We start from the raw sequence: 20,620 nt of genomic DNA, 5'->3' as shown, positions 1-20,620 counted from the left end.
ATTTAGTTTGGAATTTGAGATTCCAGCACTTTCCAAAGTTAAGATATAAGCCTATCTCAAATTCATGGGGTGGAGGGTGGGAAATGATTTTGTGCATTAGTAGAATTTGTTTCTACTGTGTAATTTATATAACACTTTTTGTCTCACTCCTCTATAGTAAAAATGTAGCACATAAATATCTCCACATCTTGCTAATAGTAGTATATAAATATATTTTACATAAAATTGAATTAGCTTAATTGATATATGCCTAAATTACTATTATTAGAATGGAATTCAATTCCAATGATCCAAACGGGGCGGATAATTGTCGGTGGTTCAATTGAACCATGGTATGCTATTGTTCTCCTATGGATCTCTAGCCCAAATAACAATAATATGTCTATAGTCATCATCTCAAAAACCCCAGTGGGGAAAATAAATGATGAGACATATAACTCAGACTAATATTTTTCCAAGATAATCTAGTCAGAAAATCCGAGAAATCAACATATGAGCCGAGTCTCCTTAAAAACCCAATGGGAAAAATAAGGAGAGTAGTCATACTCTATTGTTGATCCATTTGAACTCAAGGGATATAAACTCATATTCTAGTTCAAATACAACAATAACTATGTCATAGTGTATCATCCTTGAAAACCTCCACGGGAAAAATAGATGATATGACATAGGCCTTGTGTTGATGTTGTCTCGTTAAAAACTTTGAATGAGAAACCCAAACAGGGGGAAAACTCATGCAAAGAAAAGAGTACAACATGATGCAGAAACAAGTTCTTCAGATCAAGAGGAAAACTCCCCCTGATCTTTGCAAATCACTAAGACATCTCATACCTGTTCAAACACATTTAAAATGTGTAGTAAGGTAGAGACTTAGTTCGTAACTTGTTTTTCATCTAAACAACATAAAGTAATATTATCTCCATAGATAATAAGGTCAATGATATAAAATCATGACCACCACATACCCTCAGTATGTAGTATATCATTATGTACAATCCCACGAAGTGTGCTACAGAATGATTAGTGTAAGTGACCATTATTCTCTATTGATCGATATTTATCAAACAGGAGGTCCAACTTACCAGAAGTATGTCATTGATCTTGTACCTGGGGATCTTCTATAGATATCCAAGATCAATATATCCAAACATAAGGAAAGCATGAGTACACCTGGAGATCATAACTTGATCTCATGTGTTGTTAGCTAGCAAATCTTTGCAAAGCAATATCCGATCGGATGCTCTTCCAAGATACAATAGCACATCTCATGATCGGAAAGAATCAAATAACAATGATTCTCTCATATTGAATTTCTTCAATATATGTTGGATATAGACAACTTCGTATCTAAGATACTCAAGATAGTTTATTTTGAATTGAAAATCTCTTACAATTCATATCCTCTATCTTGAACTCCGTCGATAAGTAATGTATGTTTATAAATATGCTGCACATATTTACACTAAACATACCACTCTTCGTGTATCCCTTCGGAAGGATTCACTAGGTCAAATGTACCATATTTGACCTGGATGCTCTAAGTCACAAAGACTTTCCAAGCATCGCAAATTTGTGATTGGTGATTATGTATTTGGAACCCTTCAAGACTCCACATATACCATAATCTAGTGACCACATATGCATATGTTGTCACTACATCTATCAACTGCACAGATATATGATTTACTGCCTTTTGTATTCTATCGGAATTTTACTACTCACAGTAGAGGAGAAATTATAGCATTAAAATAATGCTTGGGTTTGCGTATAAACCCAGTTGCTACTAGTCATGCTTTCTCAACACCTCATTGTTTCCAAGTCCATGAAAACAAACTTGTATCCACAGTAAGATACCTTGAAGTGAAAATAAGTTAACACTTCTTTCTGGTGAGCAAGGCTATCTCTGCAACATTGTATCACTCAAAGATCCAGTTTGAGCATACTCGTGCTATGCTATGGCCATAGTCTTTTGGATCACTTGGAGCGCATATACAATTGCTGAGATGTATGTGTCGACACTTGTAGCTTTTAAATAACACAATTCTCTAGTTGACATAAAGTCATTTTTTATGTACCCTTATGATTCCTCGTGAAATCCCAAAACGAGAATCAAGGGCTTTCGATAACCTAGCCTCATCAGTGTGCACTGAGCTAGATTGTGAATGTCTTCCATTCACAGGATAATCAATATCCTTTAGGTGTCCACCAACACTAGGTTGGTTACCAACGAATAGATGGTCTGCATTTACTATCTTAGAAGGTCTAGCCTTCAGCTGCTTGCAAGCATCTTAATCCAAATTTGTGACCATACTTCTCCCCCTCTTATTTACAACTACGTTGCAATAGGGAGTTGAGTGGTGTTCCATTTAACCACTCTTTCTGGCACTTCCACATAGGATTAATTTTAGTGACACCTCATAGTAAATGCACATGACAGTCAATTTGCAACTTCTTGCAAATCATTCGAAACCAAAGGTTCAGTTTTAGTACGTGATCCTGAGCCTGAATGCTTATTGCATTCATTATAATTTCCTGGCATTCTTTTTGGTATTGCATTCATTATAATTTCCTGACATTCTTTTTGGTACTTGAAATCTCCCATAATGCCTGGAAAAACTCATGATTCAAGCTAGCGTACGGGCCGTAAATAGATTCTCAAGAAGAGATTCTAAAACTTAATGATCGACGGAGAATAAATTCTCACATAGATCCCCAGTTTTCTGTGTGCCCATACATGTACGCTGCGGTGGTGAGATTGGGAACATACCCAATGTACGCATGGGAAATATTTCATGGATTCCCACGTACTAAAAACCATAGGGGAACTTGTACATGCAGTACGTGCAGTTAATCACAAGTCAGGAGCATGCAAAACTTCTTGACTCCAACCATAACCAGTTGGAAATGATAATTCATTACTGATGGTCATAGATGATCTGAAATTTTCGAATCTATCACAGATTCATCATATCCTTTATGGATATCATTCTGAATACCAAGACAAACAATCATCATTGTAATCACATTTGGTAAATTCAGTAGTGTGGAGGCTAATGTGCTCAAGCTTGAGACATTATTACTTAATGGTCAAGTGTTGTCCGAATGACACACTTTAGGTCATCATATATGTCAGCGTTTCGACCCCGGGGGGTCCCTGGACCGACGAGTAAATTGTCGTTGCGTGCCCCAGCCCAGATGGGTCGGCGCGAGACGGAGCATGGAGGGGGGAAACAGGGAGACAGGCGTAAAGGGGAACCCGCGGCCTTCGTGTTTGTCCCGCGCCCAGGTCGGGTGCGCTTGCAGTAGGGGGTTACAAGCGTCCGCGTGGGAGGGGGCGAGAGGCCTGCACGCGCCGTCCCGTCCTCCCGCGCAGCCAACCTTCTCGTAAGAGAGCCCTGGTCCTTCCTTTTATAGGCGTAAGGAGAGGGCCCAGGTGTACAATGGGGGTGTAGCAGTGTGCTAACGTGTCTAGCAGAGAGGAGCTAGCGCTCTAAGTACATGCCGTCGTGGCAGCCGGAGAGGTCTTGGCACCCTGTTCATGTGATGTCGTGGCCGTTGGAGGAGCGCTGGAGTCTTGAGGAAGGACAACTGTCGGGGCTGTCGAGTCCTTGCTGACGTCTCCTTGCTTCCGTAAGGGGCTGAGAGCCGTCGTCGTCACGGAGCACGCGGGGCGCCATCATTATTTGTTTACCGGGGCGAGCCAGATGGGATGCCGGTCTTGTTCCCCGTAGCCTGAGCTAGCTAGGGGTAGGGTAATGATGGCCCCTCTTGTGACGTGGTCGGTTCGAGCCCTAGGTCGGGCGAGGTGGAGGCTCCTTCGAGGTCGAGTCTGTCTTCTGAGGTCGAGGTCGAGTCCGAGCCCCGGGTCGGGCGAGGCAGAGTTCGTCGTCTTCCGGGGCCGAGCCCGAGTCCAAGCCCTAGGGTCGGGCGAGGCGGAGTTCGTCGTCTTCCGGGGCTGAGCCCGAGTCCGAGCCCTGGGGTCGGGCGAGGCGGAGTTCGTCGTCTTCCGGGGCTGAGCCCGAGTCCGAGCCCTGGGGTCGGGCGAGGCGGAGTTCGTCGTCTTCCGGGGTCGAGCCCGAGTCCGAGCCCTGGGGTCGGGCGAGGCGGAGTTCGTCGTCTTCCAGGACCGAGCCCGAGTCCGAGCCCTAGGGTCGGGCGAGGCGGAGTTCGTCGTCTTCCGGGGCCGAGCCCGAGTCCGAGCCCTGGGGTCGGGCGAGGCGGAGTTTCCTATGGCGCCCGAGGCCGGACTTGGCTGCTGTCAGCCTCACTCTGTCAAGTGGCACAGCAGTCGGAGCGACGCAGGCGGCGCTGTCTTCTTGTCAGGCCGGTCAGTGGAGCGGCGAAGTGATTGCGGTCACTTCGGCTCTGTCGACTGAAGGGCGCACGTCAGGATAAGGTGTCAGGCCACCCTTGCATTAAATGCTCCTGCGATTCGGTCGGTTGGCGTGGCGATCTGGCCAAGGTTGCTTCTTGGCGAAGATTGGGCCTCGGGCGAGCCGAAGGTGTGTCCGTTGCTTGAGGGGGTCCTCGGGCGAGACGTGAATCCTCCGGGGCCGGCTGCCCTTGCCCGAGGCTGGGCTCGGGTGAGGCGAGATCGTGTCCCTTGAGTGGACCGAGCCTTGACCTTAATCGCACCCATCAGGTATTTGTAGCTTTGTGCTGATGGGGGTTACCAGCTGAGATTAGGAGTCTTGGGGGTACCCCTAATTATGGTCCCCGACAGTAGCCCCTGAGCCTCGAAGGGAGTGTTAATACTTGCTTGGAGGCTTTTGTCGCACTTTTTTGCAAGGGGACTGGCCTTTCTCGGTTGCGTTTCGTTCCGGTGGGTGCGCGCGAGCCCACCCGCCGGGTGTAGCCCCCGAGGCCTCGGAGGAGTGGTTTGACTCCTTCGAGGTCTTAGTGCGTTTCGTGATGCTTCGGCCGGTCTGGTTGTTCCCTCATGCGAACTGGCCGTAGCCCGGGTGCACAGTCGAGTCCTAAGTTCTCGGGCTGGTATGTTGACGTTGTCAACGGTTTGGCCGGAGCCGGGTTTGCGAGAGCAGCCCCCGAGCCTCCGCACAGAGCGAGAGGACGGTCAGGGACAGACTCAGCTTTTTACATACGCCCCTGCGTCGCCTTTCCGCAAGGAGGAGGGGGGAAAGCGCCATGTTGCCCTCGGAGGGCGCCGAACATGGTGTCTCCAGTGAGTTGCTAACGGGTAATCCGAGTGGACGCCCGTGCCCCATTTATTAGGGGTCGGCTAGTGGCCCGGAGGCGCGCTCCAAAAGTACCTGCGGGTGATTTGCCGGACCCGGTCCCCTTTTGATGGGGTCCGAGGGCTCGATGCCTACCTCTGGTGGGATTCCGTTACAAAATCGTTCCCGTTGGTCTCGGAAATGTCCTAGGGTACCTCGGGAGCGTAGCCCGAGCCTTGGTTATGTATCGAACGTACCCAGGGTCATTCCTCGCTCTGCGTCTGAGGCGGCTGTCGAACCCTTCGGGGGCCAGCCTACGAACCCCTGATCAGTAGTGGGCGCGGAGCCCGAGTGGCCTGAGGCGGCCGTTGAACCCTTCCAAGGGGCCGGCCTTCGAACCTCTGACCAGTAATGGGCGTGGAGCCCGAGTGCTCTGAGGCGGCTGTTGAACCCTTCCGAGGGGCAAGCCTTCGAACCTCTGATCAGTAGGGGGGCTCGGGGCCCGCTTCCTTCGCGGAGAAGGATCCCTTTCGGAGTATCCCCTTTCCCGATCCCTGAGGCAAGAGAGAGAAAGAGGAAGTGGAAAAGGATACAAAATCGAATGACGTGGCGCACCTTTTTGACGCGGTCATTGTGGCGGAGGTGAAGCGTCGCCTGCTTCGCCTGCCAAAGGTGCCGCCTGGCGTGCCGCAGAGTTAATGCGACGGGACGAGTGGTTCACGGGGCGGCCGTTGTGCGTGCGCGAGCCGTTCGAGGAACGGAACGCGGACGCGTCGTCTTCACGCCATGGGAGAGGGTCCTCTCGCTGTCCCAGGAGGGGACGTTAGCTTGCTGACGACTTGACTGCCGCTTCCGCCCGCCTGCCACCGCCATTACTGCTGGCCCATTTCTGGCCGTATCGACCGTCGCGCCTTCTCCCGCGGCTGACTGACCCGTGACCGATGTGCTCGGTTGGCACTGTTGGGTCATGCGCAGGGTCGCCTCGAGTCGCGGTACTGGTTCCGCAGTCGAGAAGGCGCGGTAGTGGCGCGAGTGGCGGTGCAGTTTCTTGTACGTAGTAACCGGCGCGCCGGTTACATGACGTGTGGGCCTGGGCCCTCATGCTGGACGCGTCGAAGTCGAAAGGGTGCGCCCCCTAGGTGCGGTTGCACGCCGCCTGCGTGGCGGTTCGCCCTTTCACCCGCTGGTCTGGGCGAAAGTGGAGGAATGCTCGTAACCGCTGGGCAGTTGCGCGCACCGTGCGCGACAGTTTGGCTTCTCCTGCCCTGGGCCAACTTGCATGACGCGTGGGACCCAGCCCCCGTGTCGTAGGGGGAAGACCTTGGAGCGTGTTGGAGAAGACTCAGCCCACGATGGCCGAGGACGCGAGTAGGGTGAGTTGCCTTTAAAAGGAGGGTGACCCCCTCGAAAGGCAACAATGTCTTCGCGCTCCCCTCATGCATCACGTTTTTCCACCTTCCGAGCCCCCGGATGGGGGGCGCCCGCAGTTCTTCCGCCTTGTCGTCGTTGGAGGAACGCAACTTCACGGAAGTTGGTACCTTTCAGCCATCGTTCGACTTGAAGGATTTTTATCAGGCAGCCCGACTGCATCCCCTCGCCGGTGGTCACCCAAGACGGTGACCACCAGTTCCAGGGTGGGGAGAAGCAAGCCGGACTGCGGCCTTCGCCCCTCCCTCAGCTTCAAGGATGTTCATCATCAGTGCTGGGGAGGGGAGTGCGCCGAGTCAGGGCCTGTCTCTGCGTGGGCAGCGGCCCGCTCCTTCCCTCAGTGATCGGGGGAAGGGCGTTCGCCGTTCGTGGCGCTGGCAGCTGCCGCATGTCCGGCTCTCCGGCCCGAGCGGCTTCGGCGCCGCTTCTGGTGCCACCTCCCGCCGAGGCAGCCGGAAGAGGTTTCTCCGCCGACGAGATAGTCGGTGCCGCCCGCGGACTGACCTCCAACTCTACGGCCTTCTGCTCGTCCTCGCCCCTCGAGTGGGGACGTGGGCGAGGGCCTTGTGGCAGCAGCATCCGCCCTGAGGTCATCACTGCTGCTGTTCGGCCGCTCGGAGCAGAAGTCGTTGTCGCTACTGCTCTTCGGGCGACGGCGAGCCATCCGTCGGCCTTCTATTGCTCCGCAGGCCCTCCAATCGTGGGGGGTTGTTCGTACATGCGGAGGTGGAAACAGAGTTCCGTTTGTAATGGCACCTTGAGTGCCGGTGTCTGTTCATTGTGGCTGTCGGGGCCTAAACATGTATGTATTTTTGGCGTGAAGCCGTGTTTTTCCCTCATTCCGAGCACTAGGACTCGCCTGTCGGCTAACTGAACCGCTTCACCAAGTGTGAGTTGCCTCGTGCGAAGGTGACGAGTGAGGTATCCGTATCCCGGAGGCGTAGGAGTCCCACGGCTCGGTCGGCCTTGCCGCCCGAGGCTTCTCTTGCTTAGTTAAAGGAACCCTCGGCCGCTCTTCGATGAGCCGGAGTCGGAGGCAGCGGTATCAGCGTGGACAGAGGCAGAGTTGGCTCGAAAAGAAGACTTCGTCGGCCGGAGCCTGGCCGGGCCGTCCACTAGCGGGACCGGCGTCGGAGTTGAGTTGCCGAGGCCATGAGCCGGGCTGATGTCCTCGGAAGGCAGCTGGCGGAGGCTTCGGGGCGGCCGGCCGAGCCATCTGCTCAGGCCGGATTCCTGAAGGAGACCCTGGCGGCGATGGCCCGGGCGCGGTGCTGACGCCGTCCTTCGGAGTGGAGATCCTCCGACCGCGTTGCCGTCTGAGGCTCGGTCGGACTTCGCCAAAGGTGGAGTTGACGCCGAGGGTGCTGCTGCTCCCCTTCCGTCGACGTCTGAGCCTGCAGGATCGGTTCATCTTGTAGTGTGCATATGTTTTCTGCGGCCGCCGAGGCCCAAAACATACTGTCGTCGTGTTGTAAAGCTGTGTTTCTTTTCCTCTTGTTTCGAATATCAAGACTTATTTGTCGGTAACAGAATTGTTTGTCCGAGCGAGAGTTACTTTTCACGGAAGGTGATGAGTGAGGTATCCGTATCCCGGAGGCGTAGGAGTCCCTCGGCTCGATCGGCCTTGCCACTTACGTGTACTCTTACTCGTCCGTAGGATTCTGCTAACGATGTAGTCGAGAAGGCCCAAAAAATCATTTCAGCAGAAAGGTTTCCGAGCATTAAGACTTGTTCGGTCAGCGGGATCGCTTATCCGAGCGTGAGTTACTTATCGTAGAAGGTGATGAGTGAGGTATCCGTATCCCGGAGGCGTATGAGTCCCTCGGCTCGGTCGGCCTTGGCTGCTTACATGTACTCCGTCGTTTTCAGGATCCCACTTTTGAAGTAGTCAAAAAGCACGAAAGACGTTCTGGCAGAAAGACTTTTTTCGAGGAAAATTTTGACGCAGAGGGGGTTCCCCCCTTCTAGCCCCCGAGGGAGGGTCGGGCTTTGCCGAGGCAAGGCTGACCCTTCCTTGATGGTTAGAATTTGTATGTGAACGAGGTGTACGAACGACTTGAAAGCATCTTAAGGGTAGAAGCGACGTAGCTGTCGGATGTTCCAAGCGTTGCTGTAGATCTCGCCTTGACTGTTGGCCAGCTTGTATGTCCCGGGCTTCAGAACCTTGGCGATAACGAACGACCCTTCCCAGGGAGGCGTGAGCTTGTGCCGCCCTCGGGCGTCTTGTCGTAGTCGAAGCACCAAGTCGCCCACCTGGAGGTCTCGGGACCGAACCCCTCGGGCGTGGTAGCGTCGCAGGGACTGCTGATACCGCGCCGAGTGTAGTAAGGCCATGTCCCGAGCCTCTTCCAGCCGGTCCAGTGAGTCTTCTCGGTTTGTTCGATTGCTTTGGTCGTCGTAGGCCCTCGCCCTCGGGGAACCGTATTCTAAGTCTGTGGGCAAGATGGCCTCGGCCCCATAGACTAGAAAGAACGGTGTGAAGCCCGTGGCTCGGCTCGGCGTTGTCCTCAGACTCCAGACCACCGAGGGGAGCTCCTTCATCCATCGCTTGCCGAACTTGTTGAGGTCGTTGTATATCCGTGGCTTGAGTCCTTGCAGAATCATGCCGTTGGCACGCTCTACTTGCCCATTCGTCATGGGGTGAGCCACGGCGGCCCAGTCCACCCGGATGTGGTGATCCTCGCAGAAGTCCAGGAACTTTCTGCCGGTGAATTGGGTGCCGTTGTCGGTGATGATGGAGTTCGGGACCCCAAAGCGATGGATGATGTTGGTGAAGAACGCCACCGCCTGTTCGGACCTGATGCTGTTTAGGGGTCGGACCTCGATCCACTTGGAGAATTTGTCGATGGCGACCAGCAGGTGCATGTAGCCCCCAGGTGCCTTCTGCAAGGGACCGACGAGGTCCAGACCCCACACAGCAAACGACCAGGTGATGGGTATCGTCTGCAGAGCCTGAGCAGGCAGGTGGGTCTGCCTTGCATAGAATTGACACCCTTGGCAGGTGCGGACAATTCTAGTGGCGTCGGCCACCGCGGTCGGCCAGTAGAAACCTTGTCGAAAGGCGTTTCCAACAAGGGCTCGAGGTGCTGCGTGATGACCGCAAGCCCCCGAGTGTATTTCTTGTAAGAGCTCCTGACCTTCGACGATGGATATGCATCGCTGGAGGATGCCTGAGGGGCTGCAGTGGTAGAGCTCCTTCCCGTCCCCCAGCAAGACAAACGACTTGGCGCGCCGCGCCAATCGCCGAGCTTCGGCTCGATCGAGGGGCAGCTCTCCTCGGTGGAGATATTGCAGGTACGGGGTCTGCCAGTTTCGATTAGGCGTGACCCCGCTCCGCTCTTCCTCGATGCGCAGTGCCTCACCCTCGGGGGTCGAGGGTGCCTCGGGCTGAGCCGAGGGTGCCTCGGGCTGTGCCGAGGCCTTCTCGGGCTCGGGCGTGTCGTCGGTCTTGACTGAGGGTTGATGTAGGTCTCGGGAGAAGACGTCCGGGGGAACCGTTGTTCGCCCCGAGGCGATCTTAGCTAGCTCGTCCGCAGTCTCGTTGTATCGTCGGGCGACGTGGTTGAGCTCGAGCACGTAGAACTTGTCTTTCAGGCGCCGAACCTCGTCGCAGTAGGCTTCCATCTTCGGGTCGCGACGGTGGGAGTTCTTCATGACTTGGTCGATGACAAGCTGCGAGTCACCGCGAGCGTCGAGGCGTCGGACCCCTAGCTCGATGGCGATGCGCAACCCGTTAACCAGAGCCTCGTACTCGGCCACGTTGTTGGACGCCGGGAAATGGAGGCGCAGCACGTAGCGGAGGTGCTTCCCGAGGGGCGAGATGAAGAGTAGGCCCCCACCTGCCCCTGTTTTCATCAGCGACCCGTCAAAAAACATGGTCCAGAGTTCCGGTTGGATCGGAGCTGCTGGAAGCTGGGTGTTGACCCATTCAGCCACAAAGTCCGCCAAGACTTGGGACTTGATGGCCTTCCGAGGGGCGAACGAGATTGTCTCGCCCATGATTTCCACTGCCCACTTTGCGATTCTACCTGAGGCCTCTCGGCACTGGATGATCTCCCCCAGGGGGAAGGATGACACCACAGTCACCGGATGAGACTCGAAGTAGTGTCGCAACTTCCGCCGCGTCAGGATCACCGCGTATAGCAGTTTCTGAATTTGTGGGTAGCGGATCTTGGTCTCGGACAGTGCCTCACTGATGAAGTAGACCGGCCTCTGGACGGGCAATGCATGCCCCTCTTCTCGTCTCTCAACCACGATCGCGGCGCTGACCACCTGAGTGGTAGCAGCGACGTAGATCAAGAGGGCTTCTCCGGCAGCGGGGGGCACCAAGATGGGCGCGTTCGTGAGGAGCGCCTTCAGGTTCCCGAGGGCTTCTTCGGCCTCAGGGGCCAGGTGAAGCACTCAGCCTTTCTTAAGAGGCGGTACAGGGGTAGGCCTCTTTCGCCGAGGCGCGAGATGAAGCGGCTCAGAGCCGCAAGGCATCCCATGACCCTCTGTACGCCTTTTAAGTCCTTGATGGGCCCCATGTTGGTGATGACCGCGATTTTCTCCGGGTTGGACTCGATGTCCCGCTCGGAGACGATGAACCCCAAGAGCATGCCTCGGGGGACTCTGAAGACGCACTTCTCGGGATTGAGTTTTACGCCTTTCGCCTTGAGACACCGGAATGTCATTTCAAGGTCGGAAAGGAGGTCGGAGGCTTTCCTCGTCTTTACTACGATGTCATCGACGTAAGCCTCGACCGTTCGATCGATGTGTTGGCCGAACACGTGGTTCATGCACCTTTGGTATGTCGCACCCGCATTCCTCAAACCAAACGGCATAGTAACGTAGAAGTACATGCCGAAAGGTGTGATGAAAGAAGTCGCGAGCTGGTCGGACTCTTTCATCCTGATTTGGTGATACCCTGAGTAGGCATCGAGGAAAGACAGGGTTTCGCACCCAGCAGTGGAATCCACGATTTGATCGATGCGAGGCAGAGGATAGGGAACTTTCGGACATGCTTTGTTCAGACCAGTGTAGTCTACACACATCCGCCATTTCCCTCCTTTCTTTCTCACAAGCACAGGGTTGGCAAGCCATTCGGGATGGAATACCTCTTTGATGAACCCTGCTTCCATCAGCATGTGGATCTCCTCGCCTATGGCTCTGCGCTTTTCTTCGTCGAATCGGCGCAGAGGCTGCTTCACGGGTTCGGCTCCAGCTCGGATATCCAGCGAGTGCTCGGCGACATCCCTCGGTATGCCAGGCATGTCCGAGGGACTCCACGCGAAAACTTCGGCGTTTGCGCGTAGAAAGTCGACGAGCACCGCTTCCTATTTGGGGTCGAGCTCGGAGCCGATCCAGATCTGCTTGGAGGCGTCGTTGCTGGGGTCGAGAGGAACGGATTTGACCGTCTCCGCTGGCTCGAAGTTGCCGGCATGGCGCTTCACGTCTGGCGCCTCCTTGGAGAGGCTCTCCAGGTCGGCGATGAGGGCCTCGGATTCGGCGAGGGCCTCGGCGTACTCCACGCACTCCACGTCGCATCCGTACGCGTGTCGGTACGTGGGGCCGACAGTGATGACCCCGTTGGGGCCCGACATCTTGAGCTTGAGGTAGGTGTAGTTGGGGACGGCCATGAACTTGGCGTAGCATGGCCTCCCCAGCACTGCGTGGTAGGTTTCTCGGAACCCGACCACCTCGAACGTGAGGGTTTCCCTTCGGAAGTTGGAGGGAGTCCCGAAGCAGACGGGCAGATCGAGTTGTCCGAGGGGCTGGACACGTTTTCTGGGGATGATCCCGTGAAAAGGCGCCGCGCCCGCCCGGACCGAGGACAGATCGATCCACAGGAGCCCGAGTGTCTCGGCGTAGATGATGTTGAGGCTGCTGCCTCCGTCCATGAGGACCTTGGTGAGCCTGACGTTGCCGATGACGGGGTCGACAACGAGCGGATATTTCCCCGGGCTCGGCACGCGGTCGGGGTGGTCGCCTTGGTCGAAGGTGATGGGCTTGTCGGACCAGTCTAGGTAGACTGGCGCCGCCACCTTTACCGAGCAGACCTCCCGACGCTCTTGCTTGCGGTGCCGAGCCGAGACGTTCGCCACTTGCCCACCGTAGATCATGAAGCAGTCGTGGACCTCGGGGAACTCCCCTGCCTTGTGATCCTCCTTCTTATCGTTGTTGTGGGCCCTGCCACCTTCCGCAGGTGGCCCGGCCTTGTGAAAGTGGTGCCGAAGCATGGCGCACTCCTCAAGGGTGTGCTTGACGGGCCCCTGATGATAGGGGCACGGCTCCTTGAGCATCTTGTCGAAGAGATTGGCGCCTCCGGGAGGTTTCCGAGGGTTCTTGTACTCAGCGGCGGCGACAAGGTCCGCGTCAGCGGCGTCGCGTTTCGCTTGTGACTTCTTCTTGCCTTTCTTCTTGGTGCCGCGCTGAGTGGACGCCTCGGGGACATCTTCCAGCCGGCAGCCCTGGGGCTGCTTGTCCTTCCAGAAGATGGCCTCAACCGCCTCCTAGCCAGAGGAGAACTTGGTGGCGATGTCCATCAGCTCGCTCGCCCTGGTGGGGGTCTTGCGACCCAGCTTGCTCACCAGGTCGCGGCAGGTGGTGCCGGCGAGGAACGCGCCGATGACATCCGAGTCGGTGACGTTGGGTAGCTCGGTGCGCTGCTTCAAGAATCGCCGGATGTAGTCCTGGAGAGACTCTCCTGGCTGCTGGCGGCAGCTTCGGAGATCCCAGGAGTTTCTAGGGTGCACGTATGTGCCCTGGAAGTTGCCGGCGAAGGCTTGGACTAGGTCGTCCCAGTTGGAGATCTGCCATGGAGGCAGGTGCTCCAACCAGGCTTGAGCGGTGTCGGAGAGGAACAGGGGGAGGTTGCGGATGATGAGGTTGTCATCGTCCGTTCCACCCAGTTGGCAGGCCAGCCGGTAGTCCGCGAGCCACAGTTCCGGCCTCGTCTCCCCCGAGTACTTTGTGATAGTAGTCGGGGTTCGGAACCGGGTCGGGAACGACGCCCGTCGTATGGCCCGGCTGAAAGCCTGCGGACCGGGTGGTTCGGGCGAGGGACTCCGATCCTCCCCGCTGTCGTAGCGTCCCCCACGCCTGGGGTGGTAGCCTCGGCGCACCCTCTCGTCGAGGTGGGTTCGACGGTTGCAGTGGCGGTGCTCGTTGCTGAGGCGACCCGGGGCCGCAGGCGCTGTGTTGCGCGTGCGCCCGGTGTGGATCGAGGCTTCCCGCATGAATCGGGAAGTCGTGGCGCGATGCTCCGAGGGGTACCCCTGCCTTCGGGAGGCAGAGCTTTCGGCCCGTCGGACCACGGCATCCTCCAGGAGATTCTTGAGCTCTCCCTGGATACGCCGCCCTTCGGCGGTTGATGGCTTCGGCATCGCGTGGAGAAGTATCGCTGCTGCAGCCAGGTTCTGGCCGACCCCACTGGAAACCGGTGGCGGCCTTGCCCTGACATCGTCGGCGATGCAGTGCTGGATGCCCTGGGGTAGATGACACGCTTCTCCGGCCTGAGCTTGGCCTGCCCATTCCTGCCCGATGTCCCGGCGGAACAGCTCAAGTGTTCCTGCTCCCTCGTCGAGCCTGGCCTGCATCTCGTAGATTTGCTCGAGCTGTGCGTCCTGACCCCCCGCAGGGACTGGGACCACAACTAGCTCCCGAAGGATGTCAACGCGAGGCGCAGGCCTAGAGGGATCACCGTTTTCCGGTATACCAAGATGGTTGCCTTCGCCGGGACCCCCTAGATCGACGTGGAAACATTCACGACTTGGGCCGCAGTCCTCGTCGCCGAAGCTGCGGCTACCGTCGGAACAGTCGGAAAGGCAGTAGTCGCATGCGGTCATGAAGTCCCGCATGGCACTGGGGTTACCAAGTCCGGAGAAATCTCAACAAAAGTCGGGCTCGTCATCTTCCTCGGAACGTCGAGACGGCTGTCAGCCGGTCCCAGGGTGACCGCATACCGTCGTCTCGGGGTGACCAGAGGGTTTGGACACGCCTCTATGAAGGCTTCCACCGAAGCGAAGTCGCTTGGTGGGTCGAGGCTGAATCCAAAAGGCATGAGATGGGAATCGGTCAGTACCTCCTGGTCGACGGGCGGTGACGAAGTCGCGTCAGGGGCAGACTGCACCGTCGTCTCGGGTACGAGGGTGACGCCCAGCAAGTCCTTTGCGAGCGTGCTGGCGTCGTCCGTTCGCTTGGAGTTGGCGTGTTGCGGGGAAACAGCGCTCGTCTTCGTCTCAGACGCGAGGTCGATGCCCGACGTGTCCCCCGTTGGGGCGCCGGCGCCGTCGACTCGCTCGACAGCCGACGAGGTGCCGCCTCCTGCTTGGCCTTGGTTGCCCCGCCTCCTCCTCCGTCGGCGGGGGAGGCGACGGGACAAACCCGAATGTTGTTCTTCCGCCATGTGGGGAAGACGTCGTTGATTCCGCCGCCGGCGGGCGGGTTGTCGGCCGCCATTGTCGCTGTCGCGCGGCGGGGGAAGGAGTATCATGTCGTAGCTGCCGTCGAGGGACATGAACTCAAGACTCCCGAAACGGAGCACCGTCCCAGGCTGAAAAGGTTGCTGGAGACTACCCATCTGGAGCTTGACGGGAAGCTGTTCGTCAACACACAGCAGGCCCCTACCCGGCGCGCCAACTGTCGGCGTTTCGACCTCGGGGGGGTCCCTGGACTGACGAGTAAATTGTCATCGCGTGCCCCAGCCCAGATGGGTCGGCGCGAGACAGAGCACGGAGGGGGGAAACAGGGAGATAGGCGTAAAGGGGAAACCCGCGACCTTCATGTTTGTCCCGCGCCCAGGTCGGGTGCGCTTGCAGTAGGGGGTTACAAGCGTCCGCGTGGGAGGGGGCGAGAGGCCTGCACGCGCCGTCCCGTCCTCCCGCGCGGCCAACCTTCTCATAAGAGAGCCCTGGTCCTTCCTTTTATAGGCGTAAGGAGAGGGCCCAGGTGTACAATGGGGGGTGTAGCAGTGTGCTAACGTGTCTAGCAGAGAGGAGCTAGCGCCCTAAGTACATGCCGTCGTGGCAGCCGGAGAGGTCTTGGCACCCTGTTCATGTGATGTCGTGGCCGTCGGAGGAGCGCTTGAGTCTTGAGGAAGGACAACTGTCGGGGCTCTCGAGTCCTTGCTGACGTCTCCTTGCTTTCGTAAGGGGCTGAGAGCCGCCGTCGTCACGGAGCACGCGGGGCGCCATCATTATTTGTTTACCGGGGCAAGCCAGATGGGACGCCGGTCTTGTTCCCCGTAGCCTGAGCTAGCTAGGGGTAGGGTAATGATGGCCCCTCTTATGACGTGGTCGGTCCGAACCCTAGGTCAGGCAAGGTGGAGGCTCCTCCGAGGTTGAGGTCGAGTCTGTCTTCCGAGGTCGAGGTCGAGTCCGAGCCCCGGGTCGGGCGAGGCGGAGACTGTCGTCCGAGGCCAAGGCTGAGTCCGAGCCCTGGGGTCGGGCGAGGCGGAGTTCGTCGTCTTCCAGGGCCGAGCCCGAGTCCGAGCCCTGGGGTTGGGCGAGGTGGAGTTCGTCGTCTTCTGGGGCTGAGCCTGAGTCCGAGCCCTGGGGTCGGGCGAGGCGGAGTTCGTCGTCTTCCGGGGCTGAGCCCGAGTCCGAGCCCTGGGGTCGGGCGAGGCGGAGTTCGTCGTCTTCCGGGGCTGAGCCCGAGTCCGAGCCCTGGGGTCGGGCGAGGCGGAGTTCGTCGTCTTCCGGGGCCGAGCCCGAGTCCGAGCCCTGGGGTCGGGCGAGGCGGAGTTTCCTATGGCGCCCGAGGCCGGACTTGGCTGCTGTCAGCCTCACTCTGTCGAGTGGCACAGCAGTCGGAGCGACGCAGGCGGCGCTGTCTTCTTGTCAAGCCGGTCAGTGGAGCGGCGAAGTGACTACGGTCACTTCGGCTCTGTCGACTGAAGGGTGCGCGTCAGGATAAGGTGTCAGGCCACCCTTGCATTAAATGCTCCTGCGATTCGGTCGGTTGGCGTGGCGATCTGGCCAAGGTTGCTTCTTGGCGAAGACTGGGCCTCGGGCGAGCCGAAGGTGTGTCCGTTGCTTGAGGGGGTCCTCGGGCGAGACATGAATCCTCCGGGGTCGGCTGCCCTTGCCCGAGGCTGGGCTCGGGTGAGGCGAGATCGTGTCCCTTGAGTGGACCGAGCCTTGACCTTAATCGCACCCATCAGGCCTTTGCAGCTTTGTGCTGATGGGGGTTACCAGCTGAGATTAGGAGTCTTGGGGGTACCCCTAATTATGATCCCCGACAATATAGATGCACCATAGAACCATAAAGCCTTCAATGTCCATACAATCTCTGTAATGGACCACACTAGTTCTTTAGAAACAATTCAAAGAACTTAACCAATCCAGATCATATTTTAAGATAAGAGGAACTTAAAATCTTATTCCCGATGATACTCATCAAGTATCCATCTTATGGGAAAAACATGACCAATAGAATTGTTCATAACTTTTCATTTCATCCCAACAATGGGATGACCAATTCAATCTTACTCAGCATGGTAAGTATCATCACCTGAAAAGTTATAACAAATGCTACACATTGTATGGGAGGATGTATGTGGAATACAATCCATAAGAAATGTTTCCGAGAAACACATGCAATATCCATCACTATCACCTTTTGTGTTTCCACATGATAGAAATTATATGGATATCTCTATATTTTGGTAAGATAAAATTAGGATATATCAACACCTCCTTGATACTTTCATTACCAAAAAGGGACTTGATATTAACATATCATAATATCGCACGAAGCGATTGTTAAAAATATCCTTTCCTATTTCCAAAGGAATATGAGAATATTTTGTTTCCCCATATATAGAGTTTGTGGTTCAATTCTCCACATTGCATGTTTCTTCCTCAATTAGAAGAAATGTCGTACAAGTTTGCATAACTCAAATCAATGAGTCAATAACTCCCTTGATGAGTTGGTTCAACTCTAATCGATGAGTTTGTTTAACTCAAATTCATATGAGTTTTTACACTCAAATCACATGAGTGTGTTCAACTCACATCGCATGAGTTGAACCTATCACAACATCAATTATGAGATTATACCAAATCTCATGCATCATTTAAATAGTACTCAAAAGCAAATCATCTAACAAAGTGGTCTTCTCTTAGAAAAAGAAGTGTTGTTACATGATTAGTACAAATCACGATTTACACAACTAACCACTGTTATCATGTCAGATGGAAGATTGAAGTACACTTCATATCTTAGCTTTCATGAGTAGTATGCATCTATTGGGATTTCATATACAAGATTAGATGCCTGGGCATACAACACTATATCACGTATAGTGTAATGACAAAAGAGTTTGTCATACTCATTGCCCTTCCCTTTTTAATGCGTGTTAGAATTTCAGTGGCAAAAAGAGTTGAGACAGAGAGGAATGACAGTTCCGTGTTCGTATTCCAGAGATCATTACACTTATATACAAGTTAAGGGGTGTATCCCAAGGGGTGTGTCCCTTGGGGAAAACTGTGGCACCCCTTGGATTGATCACATATGTAATATTTTGTAACAGAGACAATCTAGCAATGCACGATGCTGGTTGAAACTTGTGTGTCGTGCTTAATGAAAGAAGAATAATATTTTGAAGATTCTTGTTGTTTCAAACACAGAATGAATGTGTTGTCAGTCTATCTCTAGTAGTGTGTACTCTATATGAAGCATCGGTTTCCATTGTCGCCATGAGTCACGTACGAATTATAAAGCATCGGTTTTCATGGTTTCCACCGTTGCCGTGATTCACTTACAAATTATAAAGCATAAATTTTTATCGTTTCCATCATGGTTGTGTCACTTACAAATTATAAACACAATTCTAGACCCTCAATTATCCGGAAAAAAGAATCCCCCAATTATTCGGTAAAAAGAAAACATCTTAATTATTCAGGGAAAATAGAAAATAAACTAATTATTTGAGAGAAAAACAAAAAAAAAGAAATTTACATATAATTATCTCTTATACCTATTAATGTGTATTACATTTTTTGGTCTATCATCCATAGGTTATTGTATGTTTATATGAAGAAAAATTAAGAACCTAGGGGCGGCCATGGCTCCTTTTGGTCCTCCCTATCCTCTGCTGCTGTAGTTGTGCTGGGTGTAATTTTTTGAGCTTGTTTACTTGTACGTTGTTGATATACGGTTTGGTTTGCCTGGCACAAATCCATGTCATTTGGCGTTTGCTATTTGTAGTAAAGACCACAAGGACGACACACGTTAGAAGCAGCACAGCGTGCGCACGCACTGTTTTCCTCTTCCTCTTCTTGGGCTGTTTCCCCCGCAAACCTCTCCCCGCCACTCCCTCGTTTCCGTTCGCCCACCCTCCATTGCCTCCAAGAACGGCCGCTCCTCGCATTTCTTGGACCCGCACACCCACGCTTCCAAAAGTTAGGAGGGGAACCCATCAGCCAAGAGCTACGCAAACGCACAGCGATGCACAAGCACGAGATACCAGCCACCATGCGCCTGTCCCTCCTCCTCGTCGTCGTGGCCGCCCTCTCGGCGCGCACCGCGGCGCAGCTGCCGCTGGCGGGCGGCGGCGGCGGCGCCCTGAAGCCGGACTTCTATAGCCAGTCGTGCCCGCGCGCGGAGCGGATCATTGCGGAGGTGATGCAGACGAAGCAGATGGCGAACCCGACGACGGCCGCGGGCCTGCTCCGCGTCTTCTTCCACGACTGCTTCGTCAGCGGGTGCGACGCGTCGGTGCTGATCGCGTCCACCCAGTTCCAGAAGTCGGAGCACGACGCGGAGATCAACCACTCCCTCCCCGGGGACGCCTTCGACGCCGTGGTGCGCGCCAAGCTGGCCCTGGAGCTGGAGTGCCCCGGGGTGGTGTCCTGCGCCGACATCCTCGCACTGGCGTCGGGCGTGCTGATTACCATGACCGGCGGGCCCCGGTACCCGGTTCCGCTGGGGCGCAGGGACTCGCTGTCGTCGTCGCCCACGGCGCCCGACGTGGAGCTGCCGCACGCCAACTTCACCGTGGACCGCCTCATCCAGATGTTCGGCGCCAAGGGGTTCACGGTGCAGGAGCTGGTGGCGCTGTCCGGCGCCCACACGCTGGGCTTCTCCCACTGCAAGGAGTTCGCCGACCGCCTCTACAACTTCCGCAACCAGGGCGGGAAGCCGGAGCAGTTCGACCCCAGCATGAACCCGTCCTACGCCAGGGGGCTGCAGGACGTGTGCAGGGACTACCTCAAGGACCCCACCATCGCCGCGTTCAACGACATCATGACGCCCGGCAAGTTCGACAACATGTACTTCGTCAACCTCGAGCGCGGCCTCGGCCTGCTCAGCACCGACGAGGAGCTGTGGACGGACCCACGCACCAAGCCCCTGGTGCAGCTCTATGCATCCAACGCCACAGCCTTCTTCGACGACTTCGGCCGCGCCATGGAGAAGCTCAGCTTGTTCGGCGTCAAGACCGGCGCCGACGGCGAGGTCAGGCGGCGCTGCGACGCCTACAACAGCGGCCCCGCCGTCGCCGCCACCATACCCAAGATGTGACGACGCTGCGCGTGGTACGACGACGGGCGCGCACGTGCTTGTCTGCATGCGGATCGATCGACGGCCGAGCTGTCTGGCACGACGACGGCGTGTTGATCGAGGGCCTCGGCTCCTCCTGCGACGGTCACGATGGTGTTAAGATTTCGTGCCGAAATGTGATATGTTTCATGCTCGATCAAGTAATTTATTCCTAATCTGTGTGCTGCGCAAAAGAAAGAAAAACTTCGAAGTGTTGCGCTACTCGCTAGTATGAATTAATTCGTTTTTCCCTTTGATCGATGGTCTTGCCAGTTTATTCATCATCATACGCAGATCATCACATATTTACATTGTTTTGTCGTTTTTTTTGTTGCTAAAGGATAATTTGAGAACCTTAATTTTCTAAGGTATTTCTATTTTATCAAAGAAAATTAGTTCATTTTACCAAAGAAAAATAGAAATCTTTTAAAGAAATGGGTTCCCAAACTAGCCTTAAACATTGCCAAACGGACCTTTTTTTTATTAGTGACATCTGG

General features: G+C 55.1%; 1 protein-coding gene across 1 annotated transcript; it reads left to right on the top strand.

Annotated features, from left to right (window-relative positions):
- The first annotated feature begins 18,972 nt into the window (after positions 1 to 18,972).
- On the top strand, positions 18,973 to 20,382 carry LOC100282284 (uncharacterized). Its single transcript, NM_001155196.2, has one exon. The coding sequence runs from the start codon at positions 19,032 to 19,034 to the stop codon at positions 20,103 to 20,105; it is 1,074 nt and encodes a 357-aa protein (NP_001148668.2). The 5' UTR covers positions 18,973 to 19,031; the 3' UTR covers positions 20,106 to 20,382.
- The last annotated feature ends 238 nt before the right edge of the window (positions 20,383 to 20,620 follow it).

The sequence above is a fragment of the Zea mays genome, chromosome 4 (genome assembly GCF_902167145.1).
Source record: "Zea mays cultivar B73 chromosome 4, Zm-B73-REFERENCE-NAM-5.0, whole genome shotgun sequence".
Classification (NCBI taxonomy): domain Eukaryota; kingdom Viridiplantae; phylum Streptophyta; class Magnoliopsida; order Poales; family Poaceae; genus Zea; species Zea mays.
The sequence above is the reverse complement of the archived record's forward strand: the minus strand, read 5'-3'. Positions and strand labels throughout refer to the sequence as shown.

What these genes read in the sequence shown, in the direction of transcription:
- LOC100282284 (NM_001155196.2), top strand. Translation starts at nt 19,032, where the DNA reads ATGCACAAGCACGAGATACCAGCCACCATGCGCCTGTCCCTCCTCCTC.